The sequence below is a fragment of the Mobula birostris genome, chromosome 17 (assembly GCF_030028105.1).
Source record: "Mobula birostris isolate sMobBir1 chromosome 17, sMobBir1.hap1, whole genome shotgun sequence".
Classification (NCBI taxonomy): Eukaryota; Metazoa; Chordata; class Chondrichthyes; order Myliobatiformes; family Myliobatidae; genus Mobula; species Mobula birostris.
The window spans coordinates 50,637,254-50,653,544 of record NC_092386.1 but is presented as its reverse complement, the minus strand read 5'-3'; the positions used below and the strand labels follow the sequence as shown (position 1 = coordinate 50,653,544).

General features: G+C 41.4%; 1 protein-coding gene across 1 annotated transcript; it reads right to left on the bottom strand.

Annotated features, from left to right (window-relative positions):
* Positions 1–1,332: 1,332 nt before the first annotated feature.
* Positions 1,333–13,172, bottom strand: hint1 (histidine triad nucleotide binding protein 1). The gene is made up of 3 exons (XM_072281100.1): positions 13,031–13,172; positions 10,323–10,427; positions 1,333–1,617 (listed from the first exon to the last, which is right to left on the bottom strand). The coding sequence occupies exons 1-3, from the start codon at positions 13,115–13,117 to the stop codon at positions 1,453–1,455; spliced, it is 357 nt and encodes a 118-aa protein (XP_072137201.1). The 5' UTR covers positions 13,118–13,172; the 3' UTR covers positions 1,333–1,452.
* Between the last annotated feature and the right edge of the window lie 3,119 nt (positions 13,173–16,291).

Below are 16,291 nucleotides of genomic sequence, written 5' to 3'. Positions count from 1 at the left end.
AAAAAAATCCTATTTTGTTGGATGAAGATTTTACCAAGCTATCAATACTACAAAATGGACTTTTTTCTATTATCTAAACGCATTTTCTATGCTGCACATCTCCTTATTAATTTTGATCAAGCATGTAACAGCAGGTAAGTCAAGCAGAGTCTAGGAAGTTAATTTTGAAATTAACATTCATCCTTCTGCCATTTAGAGTGGGCTGAAGTATTTTCAAACAATCACGTGCAAGTGTAGTTCAATCCTACAGACTGTAAAAATCCTTGCATTGCTATACTGTAGTTACTAACTCCACAGTACTCATACCAATTCTTCACTTGATATTTCTCTTAATCTCATCTCTCTAATCTTTATGTACTCTTATATACTTTAGGTTCCAAATAGTGTTTGACCAGTAACATGTGAAAGATGTACTTAATAGCCATTACAGAAGTCTCCTAGCCACCAATTTCAAGTGCTAAGTACACGATTACCTCATTTCTCAAGTGGTTCAGTTGATAGCACGATCACTCCTGAGAAAGTTCAGCGCCCAGATTCCTTCACTGAGATTTAGGCTTTTAAAACTGAACGAGCCCTGAACTACTGAAAGTTCAGTCTTTTATGAGATATTAAAGCAAAATGTAAGCCTCTGTCTCAAGTGGATGCAAAAGATTTTGAAGAACACAAGAACTACTCCTAATATGCCAGCCATTATTTATTCCTCATTCAAAAGTACTAAGCAAATCACCAATTTATTACCAGTGTTGCATGCAAGAACTTAGCTTCGTTATCCAAAATCGGAAAACTCAATGTTCTAAGACCACCATCACATATTCCACCTAGTCTACAACCCAATAAGATTAAATTTTGTACCTCCTGTGCACCTCCCCATCTCCCTTCTAGTTCCACCTTCAACTTCCTAATTCATCAGATTGTAGCATTTACTGCTGCAAGTCCTAACATTACCTATTCTGACTCTACCTTCACCTTGCTCTCCCCATTTTGCTTGTCTTTACTATCCTCCACCAGCCATCTTCCAACTTCACTCCCCACCTCCCCCGACATGCCCACCACTCCTCTCTTCACCAGTTTCAACCTACCAGCTGTCAGCCTACCTCACTCTACCCTCACTTCCATCTCCCCTTTACACTCAGTCCTGATGCAGGGTCTCAAACCAAAATAGCAACTATCCCTCTGCCAACCACAAATACTACTCAAGCCACAGAATTCCTCCAGCTATTTCTTTTGCTTCTTATACAAGATAATTGGCTGCAAAAGCAATCTTGAATGTGTCATGATCTGTGGCACAAGATCTTTGTAAGGCAATACAATTTAAATAAACATGCAAAGAGATTCTTTGAAAAGGAATTTATTTCACAAGCATTACAGTGAAATTGGTATTTTGTTCTTTTTTTCATGCTGTTTCAGATCAAGCATTAACATTCCAAGGATGAAGTAAACGTTCAGTGGTAGTTAACCAGGTGGCCAGTTCATTTGACGCCCACCACAAACGTGCAGATGGACATGGTAGACAGATTGGCCGCCTTCTGGGCCTTCATTGAGAATAAGCCGGTATCCCTTCATTAAGCCCAACTGCTCTGCAACCTTTTTACCAACAATCATCAGGTGTCCCAGAAGCTGAAAAATATTTAAAAAGAAACTGGAATGAGTAGTTTAACAAATATATCAGCTAAAGTTTACCAGCACTCATGAAAAAGCAGCTGACATGCCTCCCCTGCTCAGCTCAGAGTCCTAACTTCCACCAGCCCTGCAACAGTGACCAGCACCTATACTCAATAAACTAATTGACTATAGACTGTACTGATTAATTTATACTAATCAAAGTATTTCAGGTGTACAAATCAGACAAGGAATGTCTTGTTCTGAAAGACCAGCTATCTGAAGCTTCTTGCATCTCACTTACTACCAAGGTGAGCTTTCAGATTTCCAGCTGTCTCAGTCCTAGACTACCCAACCCCTGAAACCATCAATATTTCAATTTCCAGACCACCTCTTCAAAACTTCATTATAAATTATTTTAACACATCCCAATTTAGTCTTTTCATTTCCAGATTATTCTAACATTCCTTTTCTCCTCAAGCATTTCAACATATTGTCATCTATTCTTTCACAAAAGTTCTTGTTCAACATCTTCCAGAAAGGTTTCCTTCCACCTCAGCACCAAACAGTAATAAGGGAGTTACTTTCTCCCCCCTTCAAATCCACAGTGCTGGCCATTCACCTGCAGGTTCTCCATTGCACAGCTCTGCAGGCCTGGAATAAAAACAGAAAATGCTGCAAACATTCAGTATCTGATGAAAGTCAACTTTTCAGGATGAAGACTGTCAGAACTATGACAGAAAATTGTTTAAAATTACAGAGAATGATCCAACACAAAGTAGATCTTTGGTAGAAGGAAGCTGGAGCCTCTCTGGAGATCAGCTGCAGATGGAGTTATGTAGTTGAGAGGTTTGAGAAAATAAACAAAGGAACACAAAAGCAAAATAATGGGAACAGTTACAAAAAAAGAACAGACACACAAAAGATGTAAAATACAAAATTGCAGGAATTGCCCAAGTCAAAAGAGCCAATGCTGCAATTGACAGACAGCAGAACCTGCTGCTCAGCCGCAGTCAAATGAGCTGAACTTAAAAGAGTTCAAAACACCATTTACATACCTTGACAAAAGACAAGGTACTGCTCAAGTCTATATTGAGCCTCAATATAACAGTGCAGGAACCAGAAACTCAGTCACCCCTGCATACCAAACCCAAGTGATATGCAAAACATTTGCCAATATGCATTTGATTTCCAAATTTAACAATATATTCAATCAGGGAAAAAAAAAAGTGAAATTTTGCTTCATTTGGAAAACCTGGTTGGGTGCCTTGATGGTGTGAAGAGAGAAATAAAAGGACATATGGCAAGAACACTGAGCACTACAGTACAGGAAAAGGGCCCTCAGTCATAGTGTCAAACTAATTAAACTTTGACCCTGGATAAAGGATACTAGCTGTCTATCCTATCTATGCCTCTCAATCTTATAAACATCAGGTCTGCCCTCCACCGCCACTTCTGAGAAAATCACCCAAGTTTGCCCAATCTCTCTTTATAGCACATGCTCTCTAAGCCAGACAGCTTCCTAGTAAACCACTATTTCACCCTCTCGAAATACCTTCACATCCTTCTCATAATGGAGCCACCGGAAATGAATGCAATAATCCAGAGGCAGCCTAACCAGTGTTTTACAAATCCGCAACATAACTTCCAAACTCTTGAACTCAGCGTTACAACTCAAAAAGGCAAATATGCCAAATGCCTTCTTTTACCATCCTATCGACTTGTGCAACCACCTTCATGGAGCTAAGAACTTGGACCCCAAGATCCCGCTGAACAGTACCATTAAGGATCCTGCCAGTAAATTGTGCACTATCATATTACATCTGATCTCTGAAATTGCATCAGCTCACACTTGGCAAGATTAAATTGTACCTGCCCACATATGCAACTGATCTATACCCCACTGTATTCTTTGCAATCTTCTAAGCCAGTGGTTCTCAACCTTTTTCTGATTGTGGAACACTTGTGACTGTCAGTTATCTGTGGCTCCCACCCACCACGGCCTCAGTTACTTGCTGAAGTTTTATCTGGTTAAATGCTTATACAAGATGGCGCCAAGGAACAATGCAACCAACGGCAACAACCTGCAGACAGTTCATGAAACTACTTATTTCAACTATGATTCCACTACTAAGTTGCGTGCAATCAGAACCCGGGATTTACACTTTTGATGGTGTGCTTTTAGGCCGATTAAACAATCTGGCACTTTGACGTCTTCAAGGGAGTTCAGTGAGTGCAGTGTGTGTCCTGGCGAGCCCATAATCAGCTACTCGTTCTCTCCGATTGAGGCATCAAACAAGGTGGAAGTCGAAAACGAAACCAGAGTGCGGGTGGGTGTTTGGCACCGTCTGCCTATGTTTTATTAGTCTTCCATTCCTCCTACTAGCTGGTGTCAAAGGAAAGTGCAGGACTCAATGAGGGATGCTTGACAGCTGTGACAAGGTTTGAATGCCATAACCGCCTACAAAATTAAATCTTGGTGACATAGGAGACAGCAGAGCTTCGCATCTCGGTGACTTCTAAGTTCACTTTGATCACCAGAACTGGAACTACCGCATACCCTCAAGTCTCCCAATGATCCTTCAGTCTCAGTATCTTAAGATGATCTATGGGCTGCCTTTAGGAGAATGAATCCAAGGAAAGCACCCGGTTCCCATAGAGTATCTGGCCGAGTACTGAAGACCTATGCCAAATGACTGGTGTATTCATGGACATCTTCAACCTCTTGCTCCAGCAGTGTGAAGCAGGCTGCTTCAAGCGGGCTTCAATCGTACTGGTGCCCTGACTAAATGACTATTGCCCATTGGCACTTGCACCCACAGTGCTGAAAGGCTGGTGTTGAAGCACATCAGCTCCTGTCTGAGTGGCACCTTGGGTCTGCTCCAATTCATCCACTGAAGCAACATGTCTACAGCAGATGCTATCTCGTTGGTTCTTCACACAACCCTGGAACATCTGGGCAGCAAAGATACATACATCAGGATACTCGTTATCAACCACAGCTCAGCATTTAATACTATCACCCCCTCAAAAACTAATCAATAAGCTTCAAGACCTTGACCTCAATACCCCCTTGTGCAATTGGATCTTGGATTTCCTCATTTGTAGACTCCAGTCAGTTCAGATTACCAAAATCACTTCTTCCACAATCTCCATCAGCGCAGGAGCACTGCAGGGATGTGTACTTAGCCCCCTGCTCTACTCGCTTTACACCTACGACTGGGTGGCTGAGCACAGCTCCAACACCATACACAAGTTTGCTGACGACAGCACTGTTGTGAGCTGTATCAAAAGTGATGATGAATCAGCATATAGGAGGGAGTTTGAAAATTTGTCTGAGTGGTGTAATAACAACAACCTCTCTCTCAATGTCACTAAGACCAAAGAACTGATTGTAGACTTCAGGAGAGGGAAACCAGAAGACCATGAGCCATACTCAGAGGTGGAGAGGGTCAACAACTTTGAATTCCTGGGTGTCACTTTCTCAGACCTATCGTAAGAATATTGCAAAGAAAGCACAACAGCGCCTCTACTTCCTCAGAAGTCTACAGAGATCTGACGTAACCAATGCAGCCCCTCTGCCAGCCTCAGGGTCACTCGGCTCGAAGAAATGAGAAGAAATAATGACCCACCTTCGAAGGGATCAGCAGAAACTCAAGATGTTGATTCAGAAAAGACTGGAAGACTTACAAGTTAGGAAAGATCAAGGAAGTGTTCTGATTAAGGCCAACAGAAAACCGAGAGCCCAGGGAGGGGAGTTTGACTACACCAAAAGCCTTGGAAAACTTCTATAGAGGGTTGGCAAACTTCTAAAGATGTCTGGTGGAAAGTGTGCTGACTGGTTGCATTATGGCCTGTTATGGGAACACCAATGCCTTTATGCAGAAATTCCTACAAAATGTAGTGGATTCGGCCCAGTATATCACAGGCAAAACCCTCCAACCACATCTACATGAAACATTGCCGTAGAAAAGCAGAATCCATCATTAAAGATCGTACCACCCAGGCTGTGCTCTTTTCTCACTGCTGCCATTAAGTAGGTACAGGTGCCTCAGGACTCACCACCAGATTCAAAAACAGTAACCACCCCTCAATCATCAGACTCATGAACAAAAGGAATATAGTTATCCCATTTAAGGACTCTTATCTTGTTATTTCATGCTCACGATTTATTGCTATTTATTTATATCTGCACTTGCAGTTTGTTATACATGGATCCTGTTTATAGTTACTGTTCTCTAGATCTGCCAAGTATGCCCACAAAAAAAAATCTCAGGGTTGTATGTGGTGACATGCGCATATTCTGATAATAAATTTTACTATGAGTCTCAGGATTCACATTACAAGAATTGATCACGGCTCACAGTCATGGATTAGTTTCTTGAAAGAGAGGGTGGGGAAGAGAAATTGTGTGGCTCATGTTGTATGCGTTACTGAATTCTAGTTTCTTTTATAAAAATGCTGTTTTTGATCAGTGAGGACTGGTTCTGTCACCTGCAGTCGGCTGGAGGCACCTAACTGAACTGAACTAAGCTGAATACCCTGGACTGACGTTGACATTTGTTCACTCGTCTTTTGCCACTTGCATAATTCCCCCTCCCCTCCCCACATGGTGGGTGTTCGATGTTTTTCTAGAAATGGGTTCCATGGCAGTTGTTTGTTTCAGAGTTGTATTCTCTATACACACTTGAAAATATATCTTCTCTGAACTTTAATAATTCCAATATAGTCAATAATTGTTTTAACAAGTTATAGGTATTAATAGCAACACACATAAAATGCTGGAGGAACTCAGGTCAGGGAGCACCTATGGAAAAGAGTAAACAGTCGACGTTTCAGGCCAATACCCTTCTTGAAGACCGAGGGGGAGGGGGCAAGATGTCTGATTTAGAAGGTAGGGGGAAGAGAAAGAGTAAACACGAGGAATTCTGCAGATGCTGGAAATTAGTCCTGACGAAGGGTCTCAGCCCGAAACGTCCACTGTACCTCTTCCTAGAGATGCTGCCTGGTCTGCTGCGTTCAACAGCAAATTTGATGTGTGTTGCGGGAAGAGAAAGAGGCTAGCTGGAAGGTGATAGGTGTAGCCAGGTGGAGAAAAACAAACTGATAGGAGGGGAGAGTGAACCATAGGAGAAAGGGAATAGGGAGGGGACCCTAGAGGGAACATGCAGGTCAGAAGAAAGGTCAGAGTGGGGAAGGAGAAGACTTTTGTTCATTGGAGGGAAAAACTGATATTCATGCCATCAGGTTGGATGGTACCCAGATGGCATACAAGGTGTTGCTCCTCCTCCCTGAGGGTGCCCTCACCTTGGCGCTAGTAGAGACCATGAATCGAAACATCAGAACAGCAACCGGAATTAAAATGTTAGGTCACCAGGAGATTCCACTTTTGTCTAATGGTATGGAGGTGCTTGATAAAGCAGTCCCCCAATTTACAACAGTCTCGCCAATGTAGAAGAGGCCACATTGGAAGCACTGGACACAATAGGTGACCCCAGCAGATTCAGGTGAAGTGTTGCCTCACCTGGATCGACTGTGAGGGAGGTGCTGTAAGGGCAGCTGTAATACTTAGACCACTTGAAGGGATAAGCACCTGGAGTGAGATTAGTGGGGAGGCACAAATGGACAAGGGAATCACAGAGGGAGCAATCCCCAAGGAAAGCAGGGAGGGTAGGGAGGTAAAGATATGTTCAGCGATGGGGTCCCTTGAGAGATGGCAGAAGTTGCGGAGGATAATGTGCTGGATATGGAGGCCGATGGGGTGGTAGACAAGGACAAGAGGGATTCTATCACTATTATGGTGGTGTGGGAAGATGGGGTGAGCACAGATGAACATAAAATGGAGATCGAGTAAGGGCAGCATCAATAGTACAGAGGGGGAAACCAACTCTTTAAAGGACATCTCAGATGGAATGGAAAGCTGCATCCTGAGAATTGATGCACTGGAGGCAAAAAAACTAACAGAAGGGAATAGCATTCTTAAAGGAGGCAAGATGGTAGGAAATATAATCAAGACAACTATGGGAATCAGGTTTATAAAAGATGTTGGTTGACAGTTTGTCTCCAAAGATGGAGACAGATCAAGAACGGGCAAGCTGGTGTCAGAGGTGGCTCAAGTGAACATAAGAGCAGGGTGGAAGTTAGAGGCAAAATTTGATTAAATTGATGAGTTCAACATGGGTGCATGAAGCAGCGCTAACACAGTCGTCAATGTAGCAGTGGAAGAGCTGTGAGTGTAACTGGGGAAGGCTTTGAACATAGACTGTTCTACCTGGCCAATGAAGAGATAGCTTGGGCCTGTGCGAGTGCCCATGGCTACCCCTCCTGTTTGGAGAAAGTAGGAGCCAAAGGAAAAATTGTTAAGGGTGAGGACCGGCCCTGCCAGACAGAGAAGGGTGGTGACGGAGGTGGATTGTAGGTTCTTATATCAAGAAAGAAGTGGAGAGCTGTGAGACCTTCCTGATGGGGGACAGAAGCATATAAGTATGGAAAATCCATGGGGAAGATGACAGTTATGAGGCATTGTGTTAAATATAATGTTACAGGTGTATGAAAAATAAAACAATTTCAATGTTCTGAATAGGATACTTTATTCTTCACATGCATAATATTCTTCCAATATACTTAATATTGTTACTTTCAGTATGTAGTGAGACCCTTGTGACTGATGCAAACCAGTGGGTTTTTGAATATCTGGTTACAAGAAGATTAAAGATAATCAAAGATCACCTCTTTTCACAACATCAGGATGGTTATGAACTTTTGATAGTGGGCGAAGAGTTGGACTTAAATAATATTCAACTAGATAAGAGGTGAGAAATCCAATTAAAACAATTTTTTCTCCCAGCAGTGAGGGAAGTAAACCCCATGGAGTAGTGAGCTAAACAGCAGTTTGTCCTTCACCCTCAGCCTTGATCTTTTTAAATCTGGCTCAGTGCTTAAATCAGCCAAACATCCGTTCGTTTTTCCCACTTTCAGGCCTAGGTCCCACTGCTTCGATCCAGCCCCAAGTCCACTTCAGTAATGGCCACCGCGGCCGTACCCGCATTCTCCAGAGTCCAATTTGCTGAATAATTTAGGATACTGCAAAAACGCCAGGTTGTGTAGAAGGTTCAAAAGCACAACCACCAAAGGGAACTTACAGGCTGTGGATTGCAGTGATCATATACTAGAAAAAGTATAATTAATAGAATAGTTTTGTTTGCTACTTGTAAAGCTTTGCTGTGATTCACCAAGACCATCTCTACCAGAAGTTATATGGATCCATGCATTTTAACAGTATTAATGAGCCTACCGCAAGAGACCTCGTGAAAAGCCTTCCAAAAATCCAGACAGACTACATCCACAATTCTACCTCCATCAATCATGAGACATGTTTACATGAGCAAGTATATAGTTATGGGAGTGACCTTTGGAAGTTGTGCCTTAAGAAAGAGCAAATCAGGGAGATACAAAGGGAGCAGTTAGTTGCTTTGGAATGCTGAACATAGGGACGAGGTTAAAAAATGTCCATGGTGTAATTTTGAGAGGGTCATGGAAATTGAGAAGAATGCAGAGACTAATGGAATCCTCATTAAGAATTTTCCCCATGGCAAACCTTGCCTCATATCAGAAATACCATGTTATTTTTAGCTCTTGCTTTTCGATCTGTCTTTGATCATTTACAAGCCATTACAAAGTCTCAATTTTCAGCCCCCTTCAAAAACTGTCAACTTAAAATCCTCTACCCCATGACTGGATTTTCTACTGCAATGCTAGCCATTCAAAGCCTCTGCATGTATTAAATTCCCGAGTTGTGTCTTAAGCATCATATCCACTCCATCTGGGCAACATGGTCATGTCCAATACTGACAGGTTGTACTACCACCTACAGACTCAATTTCAAACACCTTCTCATCTTCTGCCCACCACAAATCAAAAAAACAGGTAACTCACATCATGCACGCTCTTCCCATTACCCTAAAATCTACTGATCTACACTGACTTCCGGCTCCCAGTTTTTGTCTTAATTTGTCCAATACTTTGCCCAAGCAACCATTCCAACTTGAAACTTTGCATAAGAAAAGGATATAGAGGAATTGACCTTTTCTTTTCCCCTTACAAGGTAAATAACTTTCAACTTCCTTGGCCTTGTTTCACCTCACTATACCCTTCTACAGTTTTTTGTGATTTTGTCAAAGCTCACGTTGATTCAATATTACCTCCATTTTCTACTCTTTCCTTGATACCACCACTGGCACCAGGCTCTTCAGCTGCCTATTTTATAGTCTCTGATACACCCTCATTCAGACCCTTTCCTTACTATTTTCTTCTTTAAAAAATAGTCCAAGTCCCCCTCTTCAATCAAACATTTCAGCAATTCCCTAATTGCTAGCTTTTTCTCCTACAGTTTAGTTAAGCACATTGAAATATTTACATAAAATTAACTAAAATGGGACAAATCAACTAACATTAGTTTTTGGAGAAAACCAAGACTATGGACTCCCAGTCCAAAGTTTGGACATAATTACTATGCAATACAGAGATGACATACTGCGATCTACTCAAGTCTAAGTTTTAAAGAAAGCCTATAGAAAAACAGATAAGTGCAGTTAGACCATCATAGCAAATACTTCTCAGGCCTTGCCAGGAGATTCTAATCAAGTGAGAATGTAATTAACATAAGCAGTTGTAATTTAAACATGCTCTTACTTTTAAAAAGCTAAAAATTAAAAATCACTCACCTCTGCATCAGAATCTTCTGCTTTGGACAACCGAGATATAGGCTTTTTGGGAACTACTAGAAAATGTACTGGAGCTTGTGGTTCAATATCTTTGAAAGCAACACACTGTAAAAATAACACACAGTTAGCATAGATGGAATGATTACTATCTCTTTCCACCGCTGACAATTTTGTTGCACTGTTTACATTAGTAATTGCAACACTTATTACCAAGCCCAAAAAGACCAGGTCTATAAAGGAAAATGCAAACAAATTTTCTTTATATGCAAAAACTACTTACATAGCATATCCCTCAGTTAATAGATTAACAGTAATTATAAAAGAGTAAACTTGAACTATTCCTTCTCCGTAATTTAAAGAGCAAATTTTTATGCATCTTTTAATCATCCCCCCCCCCCATCCAGAACATTTCTGTCTGAGTACAGACCTTAAAGCAACCAAGGTTCTTGAGTCATTCTAACCGGCTGCTATGGGATGGTGGTGGGGTGCTACTGCACAGGAACAAAATAAGCTGCTTGTAAACTTAGTCAGCTCCATCACGGCCACTAGCCTCTGTAGTATCCAAGACATGTAAAAGAGCAATGCCTCAAAAAGGCAGCATTCATCATTAAGGACCCCCCCATCACGTGGGACATGCTCTCCTCTCCTTGCTGCCATCAGGAAGGAGGTACAGAGAAACCTAAAGACACTCACTCAATGATTCAGGGCCAGCTTCTCCCTTCTGCCACTCTGATTGGATATTGAACTCATGAACACTACCTCACTTCTTTTTACTTCTATTTTTGCTCGACTTACTTAACTAATATATAAATGCTTGCTGCAATTCACTTTTTTTAAAATTATGTATTACAATTACTGCTGCCACAAGGCCAACAAATTTCACGACATACACCAGTGATATTGATTCTGATTCAAGATAGTGCAAAGTTATGGACTTGCAAAGGGTTAATTTACTGATGGAGGCTCGTCAATAACTGATTTCTGCCTGGATTACTTAGCCAATGACCAAGAGGTAATTCTTCTTTCTGACTTTGAAGAAAGTTGCTTATAAACATATAGTGAGCTCTACTCTTTTTAGAAAAAGACATTGCATTCCAGTGCCCACTAAAACAAATCAATTGCTTACAGAGATAATGTCATGAAGTTCTACAATGAAATTGAATTATGTCATGGACCAGAAGGTAAAAATAAACACCAACATTTTCTAAGCATATTACAGAAATAGAGGTAAGGTACAAGATAAAATATCAAACTTAACATTAATTACAAAATGTATGCAATTATGTTATTGCAAGTATGTGACATCAGAATTACATTTTTGGAGGAGGCTTTAGTTTATATATTGACTGGACAAAACCAAAGAGGCAAAAGGTACTGTAGAGGCCTTTACGAATGTATCTAGGATTGGCCTTCAGACCAGGAACAGGCTACTTTAAGCATTAGCCTAATGTAAGGAGGAAGGGTTAACAAGTAACATTGTACTGAGGGGTAGCAAACACAATTTGGTAGAATTCGAAATGCAGATGGAGGATGAACACTGTGTGTCAATAGGCAGTGTCTTCAATTTAAACCAGGGAACCAAAACGGTATGAAGGAGTTGCCTAAATCACTGAAGGTTGTCTAAGGTTACCTAGCAGGCTTTTTCCTTTCACTGAAGTTGGATGAGTCTAGAACTAGAGGTCATGGGCTCAGGGCAGAAGGTGAAAATGTTTAGGGGAACACAAGGGGGATTTTCTTCACTCAGAAGGTGGACAGAGTCTGGAAGGAGCCACCAACAGAAGTGACGGATAAAGGTTTGATTGCAACATTTAAGAGAAATTTGGAAAGATACATGGATGGGAGAGGTAGTTAGATTAAAGCTCGGCACAGACTGGTTCTGTGCGGTATGGTTCTATGGACTCAAAAACCTTCCAAATCCATTAGCAAGATTGACCAATCAACGTCAATCACCTCTCGGGCGCAGGCCACCTCGCATGGTTTTTCCAAGAGTACATTCCCAAACCAAGCACCCAGCCACAGTAAGTGATTCCCAGAACAGAGCACACAATCCAGTGAAACCCACCTAATCTCCCTGCCCACCCCTTCCTGGATCCGCCCCTGTGACATTAAACTCCAACTGCTCAGTCACTCCAGGAATGTATCGGAAGCCTTTTTTGACCCGAGGACCTCTAAAAATAAAACTGAGTGTCTCATTCATTTTGCCTTGCTGCAACAGAATTTTGAAGTTTCCACTTTATACTGCAAACTGACTGCGTCATCAAAAACTGCCATATCTAAGGTGCAATCGCATTTTCTGTATGAAATGCAAATTTCACGGTGAATCAACACTGTTGAGGGATAATAATGTACGAGGATTTTTATTTTTAAAACAAACATGGACACAATATGTCCTCAGTGCTCTACCTATCCGCAACGCTTGCAGAACTTATGAAATCCCAAAATTTAGTGCAAAACCTCAGATCCATTCATCTCCCTCAGCCTTCGAAAACGGGGAGGTGGTGAATAAATAGTACCGGAAAAGGTTTTATTTTCAACTGCTCCTACAACTATTAAATGCTCTGATAGGGGAGAAGCGAGGGAATAAGAAGCCGGTGCAGTAATTGCGGAAATCCCATGCCCACGTTCCGAGCAAATCCAGCCCAAATGCAGAAACAAATCAAGTCCCAGGCCAGGCGGGATGCAAACTGGTTTCACATTCTCTCCTTTACCTTGTCATCCTGGTGGAGGAACTCGCACGGGATTTCTCCGCGAATTATTTTACCAAAGATAGTGTCCCCGCCGGCTTTGGCAGCCATGGCGCTCAGTCCGCTCCGTATCCGCTAACCCGCCTCTGAACAAGGAAGCCACCCAGCATGGCACCGCCTGCAGAGGCCGTCGAGCTGCCAATCACCGCAGCTCGACCGATTGATTGGCTCACGGGTGGCGGTACCGCTTTGATGGACGGGGAATTCCACCAATCCGTCGTGGGGTCGATGATGGCCGGTGCAGTGCCCGCTCGCACTTTACATTCTAATAACGCTAGCTGTAGCTCCTTGCAGATATTTAACTTTTTTTTTAGAGCTTTGCATAAATATTCAAATTGTAACATTAGGTTGCAACATAATTATTGCTCCCAATTTTGTTTACAACCTTCTCGAGATCATCGGACCTATTCACCAAGATTGAAAGTGTGACTGCGCATTAAACCTGTCTTTTTTTGGTGACTGCATTAACATTACTTCTGGAGTCATGATCATCATTATGCGCTATATCATATTAATGTGGGCGATCATGATCTTATCCATGACCATAACTGCTCTTGGCGAATTTTTCTAGATAAGAGGCTTGCCATTGCCTTCTTCGGGGCAGTATCTTTGCAAGACAAATTACCCCAGCTAATATCAATTCCCTTCACAAATCGTCTGCTTAGCGTCAGTGTTTGCAAAACCAGTGTTTGCATCAGCTGCTCATATGACTTTTGACCATCCACCACTGATCGGGGTCTACTACACATTGCCCAAGGGTGGCCTGCAATCTAGCAGAGACCTCCTTTGGTAGAGATGTATCTCCACCCCGTCACCCAACATCTAGCGTATTTTTCTATATTTTATTTTGTACCCGCTACACCCCCCCCCCAAAGTATCTAGAAGACAGACATCAGAAACAGGCCTGGATTTTGCAACCAACACAAATAAAGCAGTGTTTTAACACGTTAACTTCAAGTATATTTGCCTGATTGAACATGATTTGTGCTTTTCTAGTGCATTTATGAGGCACTAATAGGCTAATACTATAACTTCAGTCTTTGTACATTTTAAAACTCAATTTCTCTGATTAGCTCCAGTTCTACAAAATCTGGTCAGGGGAAAAATCAGGAAAAAACTCTGTGATTTCCAAGCAAAACCTCAGAAGTATGTTCCTTTATTTATGACAATGAGTGTTGCCAGCATTACCTGTCTCAGAACCCAGGCCAGAATATAACCAACTTTAATGTCAGTACTCAATGATTCCACATCTGTATAACTTCACTAATTCCTTCCAGTCCAAATATAATTCAGAGGCATAAATCATTTACTCGGAAATGGAAACATGTAATCAAATGTTTTATCATACATTTGATTACATCAATAAGCTTAACTATAACACTTAATTTACCCATTCATTTAAAAGGAAGTGCAAAGATATGCACTTTAGCAAGGTTCATAAGCAACGGATGGCTGCAAAGCAGTTGCTGAGTTTGTTCTGCCTGTCCTTGGGTTTGGTCTACTTTGGCAACTGGGTTGCACTTGCTAGGAATGAAGATGCCATACTGGAAAAATGTGATCCTGTTCTATGCAGGTGTGTATTGTTTGAAGCAGAGAGGAAGTTACATTTCAAAGGTAGGTAATTTAACCAATCTGTTTTCACATTTAACCTGTGAAATTTAATCTCTGAGAAATGCAACCAATTTAATTGAAATGTTATCACATCAACCAAACAATGAAATATGGGGAAATATGAGATCATTCACTTTGGATTCAAGAAAATTTTCTAAAATCAAAGTTAAAAGCTAAAAGTTGAATTTATTGTCATATGCACATTTATAATCAGGTAGAATGAAGAACTTACTTTGCAGCAGCATCACAGGCACATAGTGTCATTGCCTGTTGGTTCAAGAACAGAATGCTTGAAGGGCAGTAGCAGTTCTTGAACTTGGTGGCGTGGGTCTTCATACTTCTCTACTTCCTGTCTGATAGTAGCTGCAGATAGATGGCATGGCCCGGGTGATGGGGATAATCTAAAAAATGGTGGTAAGCCATGGGATTTAGGCTCAAAATGTAGAAATCATTAAAAGCTACTGGAAAACCTGCAATGATACAAACTAAAAACTGTAGCTCCTTCTTTAAAGGAATCAGAAATACAAGTCCTAGGTATTTTTTGCAGTTATATCAAACTCATTTGTTCACTAACAAGACTACATATGGGAACGCTATATCAGCTTTCAAGAATGTACAACTATGATAGTAGAGCCGAATGCATTACATTATGAGGAAGGGTTGCATAGACATTTTTAAATATGTAAGATTAAGGAATAATCAAAGCAATGTACTTATGATGACTAAAGAATTTTATGGAGTAGATCAAGAGGAAATATTTCCTCTAATTGGGGAGTCCAGAATTAGGTGGTGTTATCTTAAAGAAGATATAATTTAAGGTGGTGTCAGAAAACAGTTCTTTATGCAGAGTAGGAAAGTCTCAGAATCAGTTTTATTATGACAGATAACTGACTTTTTAAACAATATAAGTTATGATAAAATAAATAAGTAGTGCAAAGGAGGAATAGAGAAGTAGTGTTCATTAGTTCATGGGCTGAACTAAGCTCACTGAACTATTTGTACAACCTACGGACTCACTTTCAAGGGCTCTTCATCTCATGTTCTAAAATATTTATTGCTTAATAGGTCAGACATCCCACATCTCCCGGAAGTTCCGGGAGTCTCCCACATATTGATAGTGGCTCCCTGACGCCCGGAAATTATATACAATATCCCGGAAGTAGATTTTTTTGAGAGGGAGAGGGAGAGGGAGAAGGAGAGTGAGCATCCTGAATGGTCTCTCTTCATGCTAAGAGTGGTCCCCAACCACCAGGTCGCGAGGAAACAATATGATTTGGCGATATGAAATGATATGAGTCAGCTGCACCTTTCCTCATTCCCTGTCACGCACTGTTGAATTTTAATGCATGCGAGGTCATCAGTGACCCAAGACGTGAAAAGGAATGGGTCTGTGACCCATTTGTGAATGTCCCCGGTGAATCATCCATGTCAGCACGGGAAAAAGATCAACTCCTCGAGTTTGCAAATGACAGCAGGCTGAAAAGTACAAACGTATGTTTGACGTAACATCTCTGCCTGCATTCTGGATCAAAGTCAAGGCTGAATATCCTGAGATAGCCACGAAAGCACTGAAAACATTGCTTCCATTTTCAACATCATATCGCTGCGAAGCAG

Excerpts from the sequence above, each read along its gene's own strand:
- hint1 (XM_072281100.1), bottom strand. The coding sequence starts at position 13,117 with ATGGCTGCCAAAGCCGGCGGGGACACTATCTTTGGTAAAATAATTCGC. Across the intron at positions 10,428-13,030 it reads TCCTCCACCAGGATGACAAG|TGTGTTGCTTTCAAAGATAT; the intron begins GTAAAGGAGAGA and ends TTATTTTTACAG. Across the intron at positions 1,618-10,322 it reads CAGAAGATTCTGATGCAGAG|CTTCTGGGACACCTGATGAT; the intron begins GTGAGTGATTTT and ends AATATTTTTCAG.